The sequence below is a fragment of the Marmota flaviventris genome, chromosome 19 (assembly GCF_047511675.1).
Source record: "Marmota flaviventris isolate mMarFla1 chromosome 19, mMarFla1.hap1, whole genome shotgun sequence".
Lineage (NCBI taxonomy): Eukaryota > Metazoa > Chordata > Mammalia > Rodentia > Sciuridae > Marmota > Marmota flaviventris.
In genome coordinates, this window is record NC_092516.1 from 21,812,040 (window position 1) to 21,834,694 (window position 22,655).

The 22,655-nt window shown below is 50.6% G+C and overlaps 3 protein-coding genes across 4 annotated transcripts; 1 reads left to right on the plus strand and 2 right to left on the minus strand.

Moving 5' to 3' along the window:
- The first annotated feature begins 107 nt into the window (after positions 1 to 107).
- On the plus strand, positions 108 to 9,536 carry Znf646 (zinc finger protein 646). Its single transcript, XM_027948348.3, has 3 exons — positions 108 to 516; positions 1,772 to 7,167; positions 8,965 to 9,536. Exons 2-3 carry the CDS (start codon positions 1,854 to 1,856, stop codon positions 9,084 to 9,086), a joined length of 5,436 nt encoding a protein of 1,811 aa, XP_027804149.2. The 5' UTR covers positions 108 to 516; positions 1,772 to 1,853; the 3' UTR covers positions 9,087 to 9,536.
- Positions 9,461 to 16,787, minus strand: Prss53 (serine protease 53). The gene is made up of 11 exons (XM_027948353.3): positions 15,050 to 16,787; positions 14,099 to 14,119; positions 13,818 to 13,980; positions 13,136 to 13,401; positions 12,838 to 12,992; positions 12,499 to 12,718; positions 11,113 to 11,263; positions 10,791 to 11,035; positions 10,562 to 10,707; positions 10,116 to 10,332; positions 9,461 to 9,843 (listed from the first exon to the last, which is right to left on the minus strand). Exons 1-11 carry the CDS (start codon positions 15,105 to 15,107, stop codon positions 9,824 to 9,826), a joined length of 1,662 nt encoding a protein of 553 aa, XP_027804154.2. The 5' UTR covers positions 15,108 to 16,787; the 3' UTR covers positions 9,461 to 9,823.
- An 88-nt stretch (positions 16,788 to 16,875) lies between these two features.
- Positions 16,876 to 19,403, minus strand: Vkorc1 (vitamin K epoxide reductase complex subunit 1). Of its 2 annotated transcripts, XM_027948358.2 has the most exons (3): positions 19,049 to 19,239; positions 18,172 to 18,281; positions 16,876 to 17,317 (listed from the first exon to the last, which is right to left on the minus strand). In XM_027948358.2, exons 1-3 carry the CDS (start codon positions 19,219 to 19,221, stop codon positions 17,109 to 17,111), a joined length of 492 nt encoding a protein of 163 aa, XP_027804159.2. In that variant the 5' UTR covers positions 19,222 to 19,239; the 3' UTR covers positions 16,876 to 17,108. The 2 variants fall into 2 exon arrangements, with proteins under 2 accessions (XP_027804159.2, XP_027804161.1); XM_027948360.3 differs by lacking the exon at positions 18,172 to 18,281 and having other exon boundaries at positions 17,114 to 17,317; positions 19,049 to 19,403.
- Positions 19,404 to 22,655: the final 3,252 nt, after the last annotated feature.

Genomic DNA, 22,655 nt, shown 5'->3' on the forward strand with positions numbered 1-22,655 from the left:
TCTTGGGAGTCCCACAAAAAGTGTCACCATAGTACTGTGGCCAGGCCTGAAGAATTCCCCCCCAAACTCGCACTTATTCAGTATGCATCAGAACGATTTTGCCGCTCTGGACCGAGTGGTAGCTAAGGTAGTGAGAAGGAAAACAGCGTTGTGACCTGCGTGGGCGGAGCCAGAGTCACGCCCAGCCAGAACCTGGCACCGGAAGTGTGTTTGTGTAGAACTGCAGCCTGGAGGCGGGACAGGAAGTGTTCCAGAAGCGGAAGTTTCACGGGGAAGATTTTGCATCTAGGACACTTCCTGTTTCCTAGTAACAATAGGAAGTGTCCGCGGAGGTGGGGGATAGAGTTCTGGATCATACCAGCTGTGCCCTCTTCTCTCTACCTTCCTCTTCCTTCACCTCCGTCTTTTTTTCTTGCACTGTGCTTCCCCCTTTCCGGGAACCCTGGCTGACTGTTCGTGTGTAGGAGCGCGAGACCCCCCCAAAGCCACCCCCTGGGGCGCGCGGCTGCAGTTAGGGTAAGGGTCCCAGTGCGCAGGCGCGCTCTCGTTCGCGGTTCCCAACGGACGCGCCCGCGGCGGGAACGGGAAGGGGTCGGCGGTGCAAGGTAGGGGTCCTAAGAGGAAATTGGCAGAAGAGATGAGTGACGATAGAGGACCTCGTTGGTGGTTGATTAGGGAAGGGGACTCTTGAGAGAAGGAGCTTTGGGAAGTGAGAATTCTGGGGGCAGATTCAGTGAAAGGGTTTAAAGTCGGAGATGAATTCTATTGGTGTCCCATGGGAGTGAATAGTCAGAATTGGAAAAGGCCAAGATGACTAGGAGGCAGGAGGGGCTATTACTAAGAAAACAAGAGCTTTAAGGTGAAGACTGCCTCAGTCAGTGTGTTTCTCATGTGTAAGCTGGGTTAACTGGCATTGCAGTGTTGTCAGGATTTAGTGACACAGTGAATATATTTACAGTGCCTGGCACATGGTAATGTTCAGCATGAGTTACTGTCATCAGTATTGAAAAGTAGTAGAAGAAAAAATGAGAAAGGATGGTGAGAGTAAAGTAAGGCGACTCGGACTAGAAAATAGGAGATGAAATGAAATTCAAAGTGTCAAAAGAGATGGGATTTTTTCCCCCCAAAATGGAAGATATTTGGGGTTTGGGGGAAGTACGTAAAAGTAGGCAAGAGAGTTTTTGGAAAGAAGACCTTGAGACACTGAAAGGACTTGGAATGAGTGGAGGGAACAAACCAGTCCCTTCTCTGTAGATGACTTCTTTTTTAAAATATTTTTATTAGTTATTGATGGAGAAAGTAGCCGTTTTTTTCAGTGCTTCCAGGTTACTTTATTTAGTTGAAGGATAAAGGAGAAAGGGTTTGACTTTCTTATTCTGAAGCCTAGGAATAATTCTAGTTTCCTTTTTCAGGTGTCATAGAAGTTTTTTGTTTTCACAGAATTATAGAGAATATAAGATTGGGAACAGTAAACCTTTTGAATCTGGCCTGAAAGACATGATATTAGGTTTGTGATCAGAAGTGAGTTACTCTCTAGACTTCTATTCCTTTATCTTTTAGGTATGACTTAAGCCTAGAGGAACTCCCATATTTGGGGAGCTGTGCATAGGCCTTAAATGATGGTGCTCCCAGGTTAGATCTAGTAGAAAGTAGATCGCTGGGCATTGATGGTTAGGTAACCTCTCAGTGACCTCTAGTGAATGTGTGGCTCATAGAAACAAGAGTCATAGTTAATTCAGGCCTTTTTTTGATAACGACCCCCTCTTCCTAGGCCTTGGCTCCTCCACCAGAAGAAGATGCTGCTGCCACCTGTCTGTTCCTCCTGAACCTCCAGGTTTCTGTCACATTGACCCATGGAGGACACGCCTCTCTCACTTAGCTGCTCTGACTGTCAGCGTCACTTTCCTAGTATCCCAGAACTGTCCCGGCACCGAGAACTGCTCCATCCATCTCCCAACCAGGATAGTGAGGAAGTTGACAGCATCCCTCGTCCCTATCGCTGTCAGCAGTGTGGGCGGGGCTACCGTCACCCCGGGAGCCTGGTCAACCACCGCCGAACCCACGAGACTGGCCTTTTCCCTTGTACCACCTGTGGCAAGGACTTTACTAATCCCATGGCCCTCAAGAGCCACTTGAGGACTCATGCTCCTGAAGGCCGGCGCAGGCGCAGGCCCCCCCGCAAAGAAGCCACTCCACATGTCCAGAGTGAGACCGTGTCCACTGACTCCTGGGGCCAGAAGCTTGGCCCTGGGGAAGGCTGGGGAAACCAGACAAAACATACAAAAGACACACCTGGTTGTGAGTCTGGATCTGACCCTAGGGCAACCTCTGGCACTTGGGAAGATCTGCCTACCAGACAAAGGGAAGGCTGGGAAAATCAACCAGATGCTGAGGAGATTGCAGAGGTCTGGGGGTCCACCACCAATTCTGCCAGAACCCCACCTCTCCCCACCCCAGCAAGCAGCCTCCTTAGCAATTTGGAACAGTATTTGGCTGAATCAGTAGTGAACTTCACTGGGGGACAAGAGCTCACCCAGTCTCCTCCTGCCGAGGAGGAACGGCGATACAAGTGCAGTCAGTGTGGCAAGACCTACAAGCATGCTGGTAGCCTCACCAATCATCGCCAGAGCCACACCCTGGGTGTTTATCCTTGTGCCATCTGCTTCAAGGAGTTCTCTAACCTCATGGCTCTGAAGAACCATTCCCGACTACATGCCCAATATCGGCCTTACCACTGTCCTTATTGCCCTCGTGCCTTCCGGCTTCCCCGGGATCTGTTGGAGCACCAGCAGTCCCATGAGGTTGAAAGGCAGGAGCAACCGTGGGAAGAGAAAGGGATGCCCACTACCAATGGTCACACAGATGAGAGCAGCCAGGACCAGCTACCTAGTATACAGATGCTGAATGGCTCTGGGGAGCTCAGCACTTCTGGGGAGCTGGAAGACAGTGGCCTGGAAGAATACCGGCCTTTCCGCTGTGGGGACTGTGGCCGTACATACCGGCATGCTGGGAGTCTCATCAACCATCGAAAGAGCCATCAGACAGGTGTCTACCCCTGCTCAGTCTGTTCCAAACAGCTGTTCAATGCAGCTGCTCTCAAAAACCATGTGCGGGCTCATCATAGACCTCGGCAAGGAGCTGGGGAAGATGGACAGTCATCAGTACCACCAGCTCCTTTGCTGTTGACTGAAACCACCCACAGAGAAGATGGGGTCCCTACCACCACTCTAGACCATCGCCCCTATAAGTGCAATGAATGTGGTCGGGCTTACCGCCACCGAGGAAGCCTGGTGAACCACCGACACAGCCATCGAACAGGAGAGTACCAGTGCTCACTATGTCCCCGCAAGTACCCCAACCTAATGGCCCTGCGAAACCATGTACGGGTACATTGCAAGGCTGCTCGCCGAAATGCAGACCCAAGGACTGAGGGTCCCCCCAGCCACCTCAAGGTGGAACTCCCACCTGACCCAGTGGGAGCGGGGGCAGCCTTACACACAGATCAGGAGCACTTATGCAGATATGAAGAAGAGGCCACTGATATCCCCCCAGTAGCAGATGGGACATCACCACAGATATGTAGCATCTGTGGGATGTTTTTTGAAGATCCTGACAGTCTTGAACATCATGTCCTGACCCATAGGGCAGGGGAAGTGGAAAATAGGACAGAGGCCACAATGTCACCTCCTCGGGCATTTGCCTGCCGAGACTGTGGGAAGAGCTATCGCCACTCGGGCAGCCTTATCAACCACAGGCAGACCCACCAGACAGGGGACTTTAGTTGTGGGGCCTGTGCCAAACACTTCCATACCATGTCTGCCATGAAGAACCATTTGCGATGCCATAGCCGACGGCGGAGCAGGCGGCATCGAAAGCGGGGTGCCAGTATGGGAGAAGCCAAACTCCCACCAGGGGGAACGTGGGTCCAGGAGTTGGAAGACAATGGGGGCTTGGATCATCCCCAAGGACCTTTAGGAGAAAGTTCTTGTAGGACTGAAGGCAACTTGGAAAGTGATGGGGACTGTTCACAGGCTGAATCTGAAGGTGACAAATGTGAGCTTGAGAGGAATGAGGCCTGTAATAAAGAGAGCAGAGACACTGAGAATGGACTAGAAAGGAAGGAGTCTTGTTTTCTTGACAATTTGGACATCCCAGATAATGAGGAAGGCAGCGGGACTCACTTCTGTATTGGCCTTCCTGGGATGGACAAAGACCAGAAACCGACTACTGAGCAGCCTAACTCCTCTTCCCACTCTTCTGAAACTGTCACCAGCTGGCAATCTGAGGTCACTCACACATGTTCTGACTGTGGGCGCTCTTTCCCCCATGCCACTGGCCTGCTAAGCCATAGGCCCTGCCATCCACCAGGCATCTATCAGTGCTCACTGTGCCCGAAGGAGTTTGACTCTCTGCCTGCCCTACGCAGTCACTTCCAGAACCACGGGCCGGGGGAGGTAGTCTCAGCACAGCCCTTCCTCTGCTGCCTCTGTGGTATGATCTTCCCTGGGCGAGCTGGCTACAGGCTTCACCGGCGCCAGGCTCACAATTCCTCTGGTATGACTGAGGGCTCAGAGGAGGAGGGGGAAGAAGAAGGAGCTGTAGAGGCGGCCTCCACCCAATCCCCTCCACTGCAACTCTCAGAAGCAGAGCTGCTGAATCAGCTGCAGAGAGAGGTGGAAGCATTGGATGGAGCAGGTTATGGGCACATCTGTGGCTGCTGTGGTCAGACCTATGATGACCTGGGGAGCCTAGAACGTCACCACCAAAGTCAGAATTCAGAAAACACCACAGACAAGGCTTCCAGCTGCTTGGAAATGTTAGACGATGCCACAGAGGTGGTTGCTGACAGTGTCTTTGAGGGCATAGTGACCTCTGTTTCTGGAGAGGGTGGGGACACAAAGTCTGAAGAGGAAGTAGGTGGCACAGTTGCAGACAACCTTTGCATGCAGGTTGATGAAAGTTTTCTGGAGGTCCAACCCCGTCCCTTTCGCTGCAACCAGTGTGGCAAGACTTATCGCCATGGGGGCAGCCTAGTGAACCACCGCAAGATCCACCAGACTGGGGACTTCATCTGTCCTGTTTGCTCCCGCTGCTACCCCAACCTGGCTGCCTACCGTAATCATCTGCGGAACCACCCTCGCTGCAAAGGCTCTGAACCTCAAGTGGGACCCATCCCAGAGGCAGGAGGCAGTAGTGAGCCCCAGAATGTGGCAGAGAAGGTGCCAGAGCAGGCAGAAGTCGGAAAGCTCCAGGAAGAACTTAAAGTGGAGCCCTTGGAGGAGGTGGCTAGAGTGAAGGAAGAGGCATGGGAAGAGACCACTGTGAAGGGGGAGGAGATAGAGCCAAGGTTGGAGACGGCAGAGAAGGGCTGTCAGACAGAGGCCAGCTCTGAGCGGCCCTTCAGCTGTGAGGTATGTGGCCGTTCATACAAACATGCTGGTAGCCTCATCAATCACCGGCAGAGCCATCAGACTGGCCACTTTGGCTGCCAGGCTTGCTCCAAGGGCTTTTCAAACCTCATGTCTCTCAAGAACCACCGGCGCATCCATGCAGACCCTCGGCGTTTCCGTTGCAGCGAATGTGGGAAGGCCTTTCGCTTGAGGAAACAGCTGGCTAGTCACCAGCGAGTCCATTTTGAGCGGCGTGGGGGTACCCAAAAGATGACTCGAGAAGATCGTCCCTTCCGATGTGGTCAGTGTGGACGGACCTACCGCCATGCAGGCAGCCTCCTGAACCACCGGCGCAGCCATGAGACAGGCCAATACAGCTGTCCTACTTGCCCCAAGACTTACTCAAACCGCATGGCCCTTAAGGACCATCAGAGGCTGCATTCTGACAGTCGGCGGCGGCGGGCAGGCCGGTCCCGGCGGGCAGCTGTACGCTGTGCTCTCTGTGGCCGGGGCTTTCCTGGCCGGGGATCTCTAGAGCGGCACCTGAGGGAGCATGAGGAAAAGACTAAACAGGAGCTGGCCAATGGCCATGGAGACCCAAGTGGTACAGAAGGCAATGAAGAGAACCTGGCCAATGATCTGGGACTTAAAGACAGATCAGGTAGTATTGAGTCAGTACCCCAGGTAGAAGATGGAGCCATAAGACCAGGGGAACACAGTCAGAGCCCCATCAGGGCAGAAGGCTCAGATGCTGCAGAGCTACTGTCATGGGGCATGGGGAAGGCAGATGGGTGGCAAGGAGATAGGAAACTAATGAATCACAGTGGAGATTGGGTTCTTCAGGGTCAGCTGTTAACTAAGCCAGAAGACAATGTCCCCAGTAGTCCTTGCCATCTTCCTGACAGTCAGTCCAATGGACCTAGTCTGAGTCATGTGGATAGCTGGGACAATGGAGACAGCAGCTCTCAGTTCCAGCCAGAGAGCCATTCCTATACTTGTAGCCAATGTGGTAAGACCTTTTGCCAATCAGATGGCCTTTTGAACCATAATACCCACAAGACAGATCGCCACTATTGCCTGCTTTGCTCCAAGAATTTCTTAAACCCTGTAGCCACTAAGAGTCACAGCCACAACCACATAGCTGCTCAGGCTTTTGCCTGCCCTGACTGTGGCAAGGCCTTTCAGTGCCACCATGAACTGGTCACCCATCTGCAGACTCATGCCAAGGGCTACAGTCAGATGCCAAGTCAGATAGAGGAGGCCAGAGGTCCCCAAGCTGGGATTATAGAGGACAAAGCAGGTCTCCCTGGTCAAGAGAAAGCTCAGGAGGCCACTTCAGAACACCCCAGGGCTCCAGAAGAGACTGCTGAGCAAGCTAGTGGAGGGCAAGGAGTAAATTCCATAGCAGCTGAAGACAAGGAGCGTCCTTTCCGCTGTGCCCAGTGTGGGCGTTCCTACCGCCATGCTGGGAGCCTGCTGAACCACCAGAAGGCCCACACCACTGGACTGTATCCCTGCTCCCTGTGCCCTAAACTTCTACCTAACCTGCTGTCTCTTAAGAACCATGGCAGGACCCACACAGACCCCAAACGCCACCGCTGCAACATCTGTGGCAAGGCCTTCCGGACAGCTGCCCGGCTAGAGGGCCATGGGCGGGTCCATGCACCTCGTGAGGGACCTTTCACCTGTCCCCATTGTCCCCGCCACTTCCGCCGCCGAATCAGCTTCCTGCAGCATCAGCAGCAACACCAAGAAGAATGGACAGTGGCCAGATCTGGTAAGCGGGCATGAATGGGCTTGGGTAGAGGATTGAAGGGTCACAGAAAGAGGGTGGGCATTAGAGGAAGGTAAAACCAGGCCCTAAGGTAGGTGTGGGATAAGGAATGAGAGAGCTACATATACTTTAAGTGGGTGGGGGACCTAAAGTGAAGAAAACTAGTTCAAGGATGCTGCCTTTTGAGCAACTGAGATCTGAACCAATCCCTGTTGTCAAGGAGAAGTGATAAGCTGACTGGACGAGGTCTTTGCTATATGCTTCATCCCAGAGGTGAGCTGAGGCATCTTTCAGGCTTCGTGGCCTGAGAGTGTCTTAGGGGTAGACTCTAAGGGGAAATGCAACTATTACTGAAATAATGTAGGGTGGATCCTGGGCTCACATAAATGTATGGGTTAAACTCATTTTGAAATCCGATTGACACTTCAAATAAGAACAAGCTCTTTGGGGTGTAGGATAGAGAGTGGGCCAGCTGAAAGGCAGCCCTAGCTATTTTAGAGGCACCATAGGGGAAGCACACATGCTTTGTTAACTAGAATTTACATGTAAGCCCCACTTTCCCCTAAAGTGATACCTGGAGCTCATCATTCAACCTCTCAGGGACTCAGCTTCCTTGTTTGTAAAATGAAAACGTTAATACCAAACCATGGTCAGATAAATAGTGTAGTGGGTTGGGGCAGGTAGCTGTGTAGGCTCCTGTGTTATATAGTCAAAGAGGAATTCCTTTTTGTTTCATTGGTAAGGGAGGGAATAGCTGAATATTTCTTGACTATTATATATGGAAACCCTCCTGATTCAGCCAGTAATTATTTTCAGAGGAAAAAAAAAAGTGAAGTCATTGATTTTGTGTAGGTTTTTTTCTTTCTCAAAATGGGCATGGGTGGGGAATTATTGGGAATGCCAGGATTCCTGTGTTCTCATATAGGGTGGGTGTGGGGGAAATGGCCTACAGGCCTGGGTGAGGTGTGGGATCAGCCCCCTCAGTCAGTGACTGCCTCTGCTTTGACTGCTTTATGATTTCACTACTGACTTGGCTGTGGAAACTGGGTCACTGGTCAGTACGCAGTTCCTTGTCCCTCTTTCCCTATATCTTGTCTTTGCTCTTTTTTCTTGGAAACTAGGCCTCTAATCCTTTCCTAGGACCTTTGCTCCCACATCTCTTTTTCTTTCTTTAGTCAACTCTTATGTTCTCCCTCTGCTGGCCATCTTTTTAGGATCTAACCAAACCACCCTTTCCACCTGCAACCCCCCACCCCCTGCATGCCTTAACTTGGAGGACTGAGTCACAGATAATTATTTCTTTGAAGCCTGGCTTAGCTATAGTAATAGCAGTTATTAGCCCCTATCTCTCATCCTCTATCGAGGGGATCTCAGTGTAGACTCGCCTCCACCCAGCCTGTTGAAGGATGAAGCTGTGGAGGAGTGGGACAGCCTCTTCCTTCAGCAAGCCCTGGGCTCTATCCCTCCTCCTCCTCCTCTAGAGAGGAGGACCCATTCCATCTAGTGGCCATCAAGGGTGGGTATCCTAAGATGGTAGGCCCTTCACCAGAGCTTATCAGGGGAGAGGATGGTGGGTGACAATCCACTGGAAGCAAAAGGGATGACTCTCAATATAAAAGATTTCTTATGATTTCAAGGGAAATGGAGTGAGTGCCAGTTGGGAAAATAATTGGGAATCCTAGAATTTCTGGGCTTTCATATGGACCTCTGGGACCATGGGCAGGTAGGAATGGCCTGCAGCCTGGGGACATGTGGCATCTGCCCCCTCAAGTTGGTGACTTCCTCTCTTTCTCTTCCCAGGAGCCCCAGTGGCACCAGCAACAGGCAGAGGGGATTTGTCATTGCCCCCTCCACCCACTCCCACAACCCAACTTCTGGACCCTTCACCCCAGTGGCCTGCAGACCTCAGCTTCTCCCTCTGAATTTCAAGTCTCCAAAGATCAGAACACTGGAGGGAGCGGGGGTGCAGGCAGAGAGGGGCTTGATCTCCTTGTTTTGCTCAGGAGTAGCTTGGGCATCCCCATCTCTTTTCTCCTCTCCCTGTGAAGAGGACCCACATCTGGCTTCTTTCCCAAGAAGGGGAAAGGTCATTCCTCATGTCCCTGCCCTTGAAGGACCTTCTTCCCCCAGCTTTTGTCACCATGCTCTTCCTGGTGCCAGGCTCTGCCAAGGTGCTGAGCCACCCTCACCAGCTAGATTCCAACGCTTGGGAGTGGCAGACTCAGAGCACCAGGAGTGGGAATGTTGCCTGTGGAAGGGGAGCCTTTTGCTACAGTTTGTAACTTATTTTCTAAAGTCTATTTTGTAACAATTTATTTAAGTTTAAAAAATGGAAAATTGCTCCCCCCCAAAAAAGAAAATTTCAAAAGAGATGACTGGTGTGATTGTATCTGAGAGAATGAAGTATAGGGAGAACTGGGGATGCCTGCATTGGACAGCAGAGCTGAGTGTGGGAAGACCCACAGGTGACATCTCTGTCCTGCAGGGCAGAGAGTGGGAGCATCTTCTGATTTTGGGCAGGCTCTTCCCATAGCCAGATGAGCTGTTGGGCTGCCTCAGGGACTGGAACTACACATGGCGTGGAGGCTGGGGCAGAGGAGTTGATGTGGGAGTTGCCTCACTTTTCTCGCGTCCTGTGAACAGCCTAGAGAGTCACCTGTCAACAGCTGGCTGGTTGACCTGTCAAGGTGAAAAAGTAGGGTGGGGTTGGCTTCATCCTCACAACTTAGTTCCCTCCCTTAAAAGAGTAGTGTCTGTCTTGGTTCCTGTGGCAGATGAGGATACTGAGGTTCAAAGAGGTTAAGAGGCCTACTCCCTAGCATCCACATGGGTTTGTCCAGTGCTCTTCCCCATCCAGGTCAGCTACAGGTGGGTTAGAATAGTGCTCTCCCTAGATTGAGAGAGGAGTCTAGAGAAAGGCAGTTCATCAGGAAACCCTCGGGGTCACATACTCCAGTTGGCTAGGCAGCTTCCAGCCTCAATCTCAGGCTCTGGCTCCTCAGCGAAGTAGACCTGCCAGTCCAAACTGCTGATCCAGTCCTCATAGGCAGGGAGTGCTGTGAAGACCGCAGGCTGTGCAGGGCCTTGGCAGGCATCCCCAAAGCTATGTAGACCAGCCAGGAACCATGTGCCCCTCACCTTGTGCACCAGTGGTGCTCCAGACAGGCCCTGTGAGGTCAGGTGACACTGGGTGACTTCCTTTTTTTCTTTAGGCAACTGGGGAAGAGCGAAAGGGGCTAGGGACTGGATCTCTGGCAGTTTGGGGGCTAGTTGGCAGAAAGGATTACTTTCAGGTGGGATTAGAGCTAGAAGCCAAGCCTGACAGGTCTGTTCATAAACTGCAGGGTGAGGGAGGGCTGGGGGTCTGTTGGGTATGGTTTGATGAACTGGGTCTCACCTCACAGTGGGGCAGCTCACCCACAACACTGGTACACACCATCCCTGGCAAAATGGGGATACCATCACTTCCAGGGGCTGCATGCAGACGACTGCAGGCTCTTGGCCCCAAAAGAGTCACAGGTACCATCTGGGGGGAGCTGAAGCCTACAGGACAAGGGAAAAGAATCAGAATGTCCCATTGGCCTTTAGGCTGGATGGACAACTCCTGATGGCCTGGTTCTACATACCTGCTCCTTGGTGGGCCATCCCCAGGACCCAGCCACGTTCCCCATCAGGCAGGTGGTGATCAGTGTAGGGCAGGCAAAGGGGCCGCACTTTGGGGCCTAGTGTCACAGGTTGGGCCAGCAGCAAGAGGGCCATATCATAGCCTCCCTCTGGGTGGGTATAGGCCCCATGGAGGATGAGTTGCTTCAGGCTGTGCTCCTCTGTTTCAGCCCCTAGCCCTACACTCCACTCCTCTAGGGTCTGGCGCCTGTGCAGAGGCAGCATTGAGAGCACTGGGTAACAGAACTGGGGCAAGGGGCACAAAGGAGAGGTGCAAGAGCTCACCCAATGAAGCAGTGGGCAGCGGTCAGCACCACCTCCTCTGACACAAGGGCTCCGCCACAGGCCAGTCTCCCCTGGTGCTTCAGCCTGGCATCCCAGGGCCACTGGGAGGGGGCTCCTGCCTGGGGACCATTGGTCCTCAAGGATCCACAGGCTGAAAAAGATGAATTATGTCATTTGACTTAAGTGTTCACTGTGTGCCAGGCCCTGTGCTTAAATATTTCCCATGCGCTATCAAATCCTCTCAATATCCTTTTAAATTGACTTTTGTTACCCTCATTACCAGAAGTAACCAAAGTTCCTGAGAAGTTAAGTGACTTTCTTCTAGCTCTTAAACCAAGAGCAAGTAGCAGACTTGGGATTCAAAAGTCAGGGATGGCTGGGAGTGGTAATGAAGGCCTGCGATCCCAGCCACTCAGAAGGCTATGACAAGAGGATCACAAGTAAGAGGACAGCCTGGGCAATTTTGTGAGACTCTTCCTCAAAACAAAAGGGCTGGAGATGTAGCTCAGTGGTAGGGAGCTCCTGGATTCAAAAGCCAACCTGAGCTCTTAACCCAGATGGTCTGACAATACTCTGTCCCAGTCTTCCAGGAAGGGCCCTGCTCATCACTCCCCCGCTCAACCCATCTGCACTCCTCCAGGCCTGGACTGGCTCCAGAATTCCTGGCTCACTTGGCTTCTCTCAACATCAAGACATAGCTTCCTTCCCAGGAATTATTTTGCATGCAGTTTGCATGTCAGTCACTTAATGCCAGGTGTCTGAGTGGGTGCCCTGCCCTGTCTCACTGAATCTCTGTGCGGAAGCTTGTAGCTTCCCCAAAAAACTTCCACTCAAATCTCAGTGATCCCTTTTCTTACCTAAACTCCAAACCCATAAAGCTCCAAGCATCCTATACCTCTCAGCCCCAATGGGGTTATTCCCATCCCAAGGGCCAAAAGAGGCCTTAAAGGCCCATTGGTAGTGTGTTGTTTCAACTCTATTCTGTATTTTTTTTAAAATATTTATTTATTTTTTTAGTTATCGGCAGACACAACATCTTTGTTGGTATGTGGTGCTGAGGATCGAACCCAGGCCGCACGCATGCCAGATGAGCGCGCTACCACTTGAGCCACATCCCCAGCCCCCTCTATTCTGTATTTTTTAAAAATATTTTTGTCAATGGATCTTTTTTATTTTATTTATTTATTTATTTATATGTGGTGCTGGGGATCAAACTCAGGGCCTCACACATGCCAGGCAAGTGCTCTACCACTGAGCCACAACTCAGCCCCTCAACTCTATTCTGAACTGAAGTTTGCTTTATTGTGACTTGCACCTGCTGCCCAGAAATCCTCATGCAGGCTTCAGTATCCCCATACATCCCCACTCTGAACACTCTGCTCATACCTACACAGCTATCCTCATCACTGGTCTCCACAGTCCCTGGGTTCTGGGCCAGGAAGGCTGCCCCCTGAGCGCGAGCCTGCAGCCAGGAGCTGTGAGCAGCTATGTCGGTCAGCAGCACAGGATTGTCCTCCTGAGCACATCTTGATGCAAAGCTGATGATCCCTGCCTGAACCCAATGTCCATCAGGCTCACGGCACAGCACAGGACCTCCAGAATCTCCCTGGAGTCAGGCAATGGAGACAAGGAAGACACCCTCTGACTGCAGCCCTTCTATTCTTCTCTGGGTTGAGCCCCCCAGCCCAAGGCTAGGTTCCCTCTCCTTTTCCCTTCCCCTCAAACCTGACAGGGCCCCTGCACCCCAGGCTGAGCACCCCCACACAGCATTCCCGGCCTAGCTGGGCTAGCCAGGAGCCGCTGATGCAGCCGGTTGTAGAGACAGTTACACGTGGGGCGGCTGATTAGATGCAGGCGCAAATTCCGTAGGGTCCTGGGAGCTGGCAAAAAGATAGGGGTTAAGGCTGGAATCTGAGTTCTAGGAAGCAAGGGAGACTTGGGGCCGGGACAGGCAGGAGATAAGACTATGTGTCATTGGGATAGCAGAGTGCCTCTTTGGGCTTTAGGCTAGGACGGCACTTACCATCACTGGTGTCTTGATCCCAGCCAGTGGCCCAGCAAGAGGCTCCAAAGGGGAAGCGATGCCCAGGTTGGGGTAGGCAGAGGGGTGTATGGGCTGTGGGGTGGGCAAGCTGAAGCAGGGCCAGGTCTGAGCCCTGGCTGTAGTGGTTATAGGCCTTGGGCAACTGTAGGGCAGCCACCCCCACCTCCTCAGCCCCTGGGCTTAACCCCTCACGCTGCAGAGAACCAAGGACAATGGACCAGGAGCTCAGTTCTGTTGCTGCTGCCCTGGAATAGGAAAGGTAAGACCCAGGCTATTGAGTGCAAGGAGAGAGTGACGACATAGGTAGGTGGAAGGTGGGAAGATATCAGTCCATGACTTTAAGCACAGTAATTCCTTTTCTCTCCAGCTCAGTCATTTGTAAATGAAAGGTTGAGTTTCTGAGTTCCTACCATGAAAGTTTTTTTTTTTTTTTGGTGCTGAGGATTGAACCCAGGGCCTTGTGCATGCAAGGCAAGCACTCTACCAACTGAGCTATATTCCCAGCCCCAAGGTTGTTGTTAAAATTAACTTGAGAATATGTACCTGACATATGTCAGATTATCAAATGGAATTTTAGGTGCAGGGACTAGTTTTGTGGGGCATGGGAACAAATCATCCACCCCTAAGCCAGAGACCCTACCTGACCCCAACCATGACTCACTTTTCAAAGCAGTGGGCAGCGGTGAGAACCCAGGTGTCTGCCACAAGGGAGCCACTGCAGATGTGGACTCCCTGCCTCCTCACACTGGCCTGCCAGGGCCATTCACCAGGTGCTGTGTTGCCCTCCTGAGGCTTGGGGGGGCCAGGGCCACGCTGCCCACAGACTGTGGAGAAGGATGGGTCAGACAGACTGCTGACCCCTGTCCTGCCTCCACCCCAGGCCTGACCCAGACCCAAGTAAGACCCAGCCTCCATGTCCCCACATCTTTCCCCAGAGCTTACCACGCTGAGCTGCTTGAAGACCTGGGGGAAAAAAAGAGACAGGTGAGGCTTGGGGGCACCTAACCTCCTGGTTCAGGCTCAGTGGGGACAGTCCCTGGGTCCTTGCCTATGACTCTGGCTACCTCACCAGCCCCTCCCAGAATGAAAATATTTATATGAGGCCGAGAAACAGCTTTTATTGGAACCCATTCAGAGTGCACACTCAGTAATTAGTCCTCCTCCCTCAGCTGTGCTCATCATTCCTGGGCCTGAGAAACAGAGCCTGGGGTTCAGCTTGGGACCAGACCAACCTTCCTTTAGCCTTAAGAACCCCCAACTCCTGCCCCCAGCATTGAGTCAGGGAGGCAGCCTGTGTTTGTGGAGAGCATTAGCTTAATTGTCTCTTTAGCTGTGGAGGCCTAAGAGAAGGATTAGAAGCCTACGTCATGTCCAATTGGGGAAGAGCCCCAAAAGATTGAGACTCACTCCACCCCTATTCTAACAACTCCAGACTCCCCAGCTTCCCAGGAGCTGCCAGGGGTTCTACCAAAGGGTCCCTGCCTTGCCTGTTCTCCTTCACAGGCATACATAGACCCATTGAACATATTAGCTGAGAGATCCAAGATGGGATGGAGGAAAGACAAATACCCAGGCCAGGGGTGCTCCTGAACTTGCCTGAGGTAAGTCTGAAAGCAGAGAGGCAGACAGCATAAGATATACACATAGGCAGGACTACCCAGAGACACAATGATAGTCCCTGCAGACACAGATTAACCCTGCTCAAAAAAATCATACCCATTTTGACATAGGTGGTCACATATCCCCCTGCCCAAACAACCACACTGACATCATCTTAGGCAGACTGTTGCCCCAGACAGGATCCCTCACCAAATTGCAGGGGCTGAAGAGCAGAGGGTGGCCTGTGAACCCCTACCATGTCACTCCCCACTCCCTCATCAATGGGTGGCTTACCTTCTATAAGGACCACCATTCCCAGGATGAGCAGTACTGGTCTCCAGCTCTGCTTCATGCTGCTCCAGGCCACTCTGCTGCCTGTACTGTGGTTGTCAGAGAGGCCACCTGGGTCTCCCTGGCTCCACCTCTGCTCCGCCCCCAGTTGGCTAGTAGTCAGTAGTCATAGCTTTTTCTGGGCTGGAGGGTAGCCAGCAGCTCTTAGCTTTGGGGCTATGGCTGTGTGACCCTGAGCTGGTCAGTCACCCTTCTCTGGGACTTAACCATGGAGCCAGACTTCCTGGGTTCAAATCCCAGTTCCTCCACTTACTACTTAAGTCACCTTGAACAGTTAACTTGTCTGTGCCTTTGTCAGAAAAACTCAGAATTGGGGCCTGGGGTTGTGGCTCAGTGGTAGAGTGTTCACCTGGCACGTTCGAGGCCCTGAGTTCAGTCCTCAGCACCACATAAGAATAAATAAATAAAATAAAGGTATTATGTCCATCTACAACTAAAAAATATTTAAAAAAACCGAAAATAAACAAAACTCAAGAGTTGATGTTGGGCATGGTGACACACACCTGTAATCTCAGTGACTCAGGAGGCTAAGGCAGGAGGAAAGCCAACCTCAGCAACTTAGTGGGATCCTGTCTCAAAATTAAAAGGGCTGGGAATATGGCTCAGTGGTTAAAGACCCCTGGGCTCAGTCCCTGGCATAAACAAACAAAAATATTCAGAATTGTTGAATGTGAAAATGCTTTGATGAGAGCCTGGCTTCTAATAAACTTGCTTCCAGCATAGAAACATTCCCCTGGAGCTGTGAAGGATATGGTTGACAGACCTTCCTAGTTTCCATTTTTATTTTGTCTTCCCTGCCTATCTCAGGCCAGGGCCAGGTAGGCTTCACATACCTTCTCCCGATGTCTGCTTCAGAGACGGTTTATACAAAGGTAGGTTTGGGATCAGATCTCTGTACTATTTGCTGGTCATGAATCTATGGCAAATCCCAATCTCTCTCTGGGCCTGTTACCTTCCCAGGAAATAAGGTTACATTGATGCCCACTTTTCTTACAAATGCTGGAAACGTTGGAAGAGAATATTTGGAGTGCATCTTTTTTTCTCTGACTTCTACCTAAGGCCAACCAGAAACCTCAACCCAGAAGCAGATATGGGACTGGGGGTGTAGTTTAGTGGTATTGTACTTCCCTCATATGTGTGAGGCCCTCCAGGAAGAAACAAAAAAACAAAAACCCTGAGATCTCCCTAATTCTTTCCTGGTACTAGGTGTATGATCTTAGGCAAATTACAACCTTTGTGTACCTCAGGTTCCTAACCAAGATAGAAATACTAATAACCCTGCTTCCTACAATTGCTACAATGATTAAATACATTAACAAAAATTCTTAAAATAGTGCTTGGCATATGAGCAAGTCATCAGTACTTATCAGGAAGAACAAAAACACAACCTGGCCCTGACCCTCCAAAACTGCCAAGACTGGCTTGGAATGGTAGATAAGGCAGTTGGAGGGACTGAGATTATAGGAAGATGTTCACAGCACATATGCCCAGAGCCAGAAGGGCATCTTGTCCTTGGCAGGTATGTGCTTGGAGGTCTGGCACTTGAGGGCAGGAAGGACAAGCTGCCAGCCTATTTCCTGAGGGTGGGAGCTGATGGTGCCCAGACCTTGCTGACTCCACTACTAGAGGTGAGACTAACCACAACCACCCTTCCCAGACTGGCCCTCCACTCTCCCTCTGACTCATCCTTCCCAGTTCCAGAGAAGGCAACACTGGGGGAAGCCCAAAACCAGTATCCCTAGCAGACAGATGGTTCAGACTTAACCAACTTTATTTAAGAAATTTTATTGCTCAGAACCTTCTATCCTTGGGCAATTGCAGAAACCTGCCCTTGGGTCAGAGCTAGAGGCACATTTGGTCCATTTTCCTGTGTATGGTTATGGAAGGGATGTGGGGGGGGGGGAGGATGAAGGGCTTTCTAGGTACCCAGACATGGCCCCCTTGGGCAAGGCTCATGTGCTAAAGCAAAGCAGATGTGGTCAGCCTGGTTTGGGGTGAGGCCTCAGTGTCCTTTGGCCTTGCTCTGGGGTTCCTGAACCTCCCGGAAACTAAGCAACATCAGGCCCACGTTGACAGCATAGGTGGTGATGCAAACAATGCAGAAATCATAGAGCACGAAGAACAGGATCCAGGCCAAGTAGACAGAACCAGCAAGGGATACCAAGGAACTCAGTATCAGTAGGATAGAGGCCCAGCGTCCCCGCAGGCAACCTGCAAAAGCAGAAAAAAATAAGGAATGGCCACATCTAAAACACTGTCATGACTTCTGGTGCTCCTTAGACTGCAGGGGAAAGGTCTCTAAACAAGACACTTTGGCAGACCCCCTCTAAGACCTTTGTTTACCTATCTGTTCAATGATCCCAGGTTTCCAAATAGTGAATTTTCTTACAGAGCTCTACACAAGACGAAGGGTTATCTTTGGATTCTCCTCAAAAAGGAACTTCTGGCAAGGTACAGTGGCACATGCCTTTAATCCTAGCTACTGGGAGACTGAGGCAGGAGGACTGTGAGTTTGAGGCCAGTTTGGGCATGTCTTAAAAAAAAAAAGAAAGATCCAGGGGCACGGTGCATGCATGTAATCCCAGTGACTCAAGAGGCTGAGACAGGAAGATTACAAGTTCAAAACCAGCCTTAGCAAATTAATGGGGCCCTAAACAATTTAGGGAGACCCTCTCTCAAAATAAAATATAATGGGAATAGAAAAGACAGTAGAATGAATGGGACATAACTTTCCTATGTACATATATGAATATACAACCAGTGATGCTCCAGATCATGTACAGCCGCAAAAATGGGATCCAAATTATAATAAGTTATACTCTATGTATGTAAAATATATCAAAATATATCCTACTGTCATGTATAGCTAAAAATAATAAAAATTTTTATAAAAATAAAATATAAAAAGGATCCTAGGAAGTCTTTAGGGGTTGGTCAGCCTCTGACCTAAACCAATTGAAAGACTCCTGTTAGTGCCCTCCCTGCCTTCTTGCCCCAAGAATGCTTAGTGATGAGCAGCTGGGTGGGACTGGGTTTGCCTAGCTGGAAGGGGCGGGGCCACTCACCTAACCCCAGCTGTAGCGTGTAGAAAATGCAACCGAATATGCTGTTGGATTGATTGAGGACGCTGTCTGCTCCCAGCACATGCTCCACCAGCCCGAAGCCACGGCCCCACCTGGTGGTGGTGGTGGTCGTGGGGACCCAGGTTAGTAGTGTCAAGCTAGTGCCTTGGACTTTGTCCTAGAAAGGTGATTTCCAAGAAGCCACCTGGGCTGGTTGCCCCAATTTTTTATTCCCCATCCACCCGAGGGATCCAAAGGTCCATGACCTCCTGACCTCCCGAATGTTTGGCCACGTCAGGATTCCGTATCACTGCCCCTGTCCTCCCTTATCCCCAGGGCTGGCCATTGCTCTTCCAGGCACCTCTCTATCCTGGACCTTCAATAATCTTTAGATGACAAGGATGGCGTAACCTTTTCCCAAGATGGAAAATCTGGGGCACATTCTCCTAGCCATGGACTCACAAACATCCAATTTCCTGGCCACCCACTCCCTTCTTCCGTATTCCATCATCGCACTAACTATTAAACCCCTGGTCCTCAAGCACAGCCATCTTTAGTCTCCTGCTCCCAGGCAGTCATTACCAGCATTCCCCTCCCCTCGCGCCACGCTCAAGACCACGTCAGTTCCTACTCGCTACCTCTCCCTCTTTCCCGTTAACCGTTGTTCTTTGGCACCCAGATCCACGTGCGATCTCCAGTCCCAGTCCCCAGGACTATCTTCCCCTGTGCCCTGCTCTCTTATCTGGAACTTTATTATCTCTGGTAGCCCAGCCCCTGTGCACACCCGATTTGCTGGGCAGTTCGGTTTCAAAGTGTCCGTTCCCTGGGCACCTGGATTCCAGACTCCGTCGGGCCCAAAGCATTCTACTTGCACGCGCACCTGGAGGAGAAGACGCGCGAACAGCTGATGGCAGTGCCGACGTCGCAGAGGGCGCGGTAATCTCGGTCGCGGGCGCGCGCCGCTTTCACGTGTAGCGCGTAAAGGGAAAGCACTAAACCGGTGAGGCAAAGGGCAAACCGCACCCACCCAGGATTCCTCCAGGTGGTGCCCATGTCTGCGGGTCCAGCCGGAGGCGCCAGTTGGAAGAGAACCAGCCACAGAGCAGGGACTGGCAGAGTAGGGCCACGTCCTCTACCACCTCTATGACTGGGCGATTGGCCTGCCATTCTCCCACTCTCGGATCCAATTGGTTGTTCTTGACATTCAACAGGCGTGAGGACAAGGTAGGGAAATAGCTAGGAATTCTGGGACTGGTAAACTGAATTGAACTTAATTGCAGACGAGGCGGCTATCAGGCATGATGGGAATTGGAGTAGGAGAGGATGCAGGGCATCAAGGGAAATGGAGTCCCTAGAATTTTAAAAAATAAGCGTTGGGGGATACTGCTCTGCAAGAGAGCGATTACCTAGCATTCTCTGGAGGCCCGGGGTTCAATTCCCAGCCACACACACACACACACACACACACACACACAAAGTTTAGCGTTTTCTCTATGCCAAGCCCTGTTCTAAACATTGGCACTTTCAGTGGACTCTGGAATTCAGCGATTCTGCCATCACATTCAGGAAGCAAGCATGTCCCTTAAAACTAATATTTCAGGCTATGTCCTTCCTGCCTGAGGTTGCTTAGACATTCCCTCCTACCTCACTAGCACTTTCTCAAGTTCCATTAAGGGTGTCCACACCTTTGATACTTTTCTAAACTCTCCACTATTTTAGCATCTTCCTAGCAAAGCCTGAGCAGGGGTCAACCCAACAGTCTCTCCTATCTAAGCTCCCCTTTACAGTCGTCCCATCTCCCTTTCAACCTCTCCACCCTTTTCATCTTCATACAAACTTGTTTCTCTTTCCTGTTTAGAAACAGCAACAAGTTTCCCTTAGCCAGGAGTTTTGAATCACCACTCCCTCTCCTATCCACCTTATGATCCTCATCCTCCCCTTCACAGTCCAGTTTTTGGAAATATATTTTATGTTTCTAGTCTCTGCTTCTTCATTTATTCTTTGATTGCCCATATCATAAACCAGCTCCTCCATCAAACACTCCCCTGACAACTAGAGGTGGTTGTCACCAGGATGCTAAGTCCAATGGTTATTTTTCAAGTCTTATCTTGTTTGCCTTCCCAATAGTATTAGTCATTGTTAAGCACTCCCTCCTGGGAACTCTCCTCCTTTTGCTTCTGTGATATTTCACTCTCCTGCTGGTTCTCCTCCCTATGTGACTGCTCTTTCTCAGATCCATTCCTCTTACTCTAGAGATTGTGGTAGGCAGAATAATGGTCTTCAAAGATGTTCATGACTGCCAGGCACAATGGCACCTGCCTATAATCCCAGCAGCTTGGTAGGTTGCTGCAGAAGGATCACAAATTCAAAGTCAGCCTCAGCAACTTAGCAAGGCCTTATGCAACTTAGCAAGACCCTGTCTCACAATAAAAAATAAAAGGGCTGGGGATGTGGCTTAGTGGTTAAGCACCCCTGGATTCAATCCCCAGTACCAAAATAATAAATAAATAAATAAAAATGTTTTTTAAGCACTTGTTATGTGCCAGGAATTACTATTAGGATGTTGAAATAAATAATTAAAGAAGGCAAATACTCATGCTCTTGTCTTATATTGTTGAAAAGAAGGGGGAAATGTGCAATTAATAATGATAAGTACAGGAGCTCGGGTGTAGTTTGGGGGCAGAATGCTTGCCTACCAGGGTGAGACCCTGGGTTGTTCATCTCTAGTACTTCACACACACTATATACATTCATATACATATGTGTGTATATATATATATATACACATACATATATGTACGTGTGTAGAGATAGTGATACCGTCGGTTATCGGTGATGAGTCCTGCCTCCCCACATGTTGAAGTTTGAACATTAGAGAAGCAAGCAGAGGCATATAAAGCAGGGTTTATTTAAATAGGGTAACATAAACTTCTCCCGGGAGGGAGAAGAGGGCCATAGCTGGCATCCTGGTATCCCAAGAAGCGAGGTGTTCTGCCCTTTTTATATGTCCTTTGTTCTCCTGCCTTTTCCTCCTTATCTTTCTCCTTCCTGCATACATGACTAGGCCCAGGACTAGGCCCAGGAATGCTTGGTGGGATGTCCCAAAGGTGGGGGAAAAGGTGGGCTGAAGGGGGAAGGGCAGTAACAACCTTATAGCTCCCTGTAGGAAGGGGCAGTTCCTGGGACAGGTTACCTTGGCAACAGGATGGAGCAGGGGCAGGTTCTTGATAAGGGTGGAGGAAGGGCTCTGAAGGAATTAACATTTCAATCTCTCAAGGGACAGTCTTCAACTTCCCTGACTCACTCAAAATTGGCCTCCTTGGGGCTGGAGTTGTGGCTTAGTGGTAGAATGCTCGCCTAACATGTGCAAGGCCCTGGGTTCAATCCTCAGCACCACATAAAAATAAATAAATAAAATAAAAGTATTGTATAAAAAAAAAAAATTGGCCTCCTTGATCTGACCTGACTCGATTTACCTATCTACACTGACTGCCTGTCTAATTCTGGCTTCAATACTGTTATTAGTGATAAATGCTATGGGTAAAGAGTAGAGCAGAATAGGGTATGGAGAAGACTGGAATTTTAATTAGGATGGGCAGGGTGGGTTTCATTCGGTTGACAGCACAGCTTAAGGAGGTGAGGAACAAGCTATATGGGTATCTAAGGGAAGGGTGTTCCAGACAGAGCACACAGCCAGCAAGAGGCATTGAAGTTAAACTTGCCTGCTCTGTTCAGTGAACAGCAAGGACGCTGGTGTGGCTGGAGCAGAATTTGTGTGTGTGTGTGTGTGTGTGTGTTGCAGGAGTAGTCTTTTTATCATTCTGTGCTTCAGTCCTTACATTTGTAAAACGATGACAATAATGGTACCTTCCCAAGAGGATGGATATAAAGATGAAAACAATACATTAAAACCCGCCTAAGACAGCTGGGCACACGCCTGACACAGTGGCCCAAGCCTGTAATCCCAGCGGCTCAGGAGGCTGTCACAAGAGGATAATAAATTCAAGGCCACCCTTAGTAACTTACTGAGGCCCTAACCTGTCTCAAAATAAAAAATAAAAATGGCTGGTGATGTAGCTCAATGGTAAAGCGCCCCTGGGTTCAATCACCACTAGGAAAAATCAAAACAGTAATGCTTAACCAACACTGTTTTTAACCGAGACTTGGGTGGTTCATGGCCAATCTTCACCACTGGGGGCAGCAGCGAGTTCTGGCGGAGCTCTGGTAAATGCGCCGGGTCAAATGGGGTGAGGCAGTTACCAGACGCCACACGCCTCCCTGGCAGTCACAGCCACCGCCTCCCGCGGGCACGTGAGCCCCAAGTTCTGGCGCACAAGGAGTACTCCGAGTTCTTTGCTATTTGCTCAGGCTGCCCTCCCTTCCAGAAACACCTTCCCTCTCCCTCTTCCACGTGCTAAAGCAGTGCCTGCCTGCACATCTAAATGCCTCCTGGCTTTACTCCACAATGTTGTCAGGAAGTTAGGAAG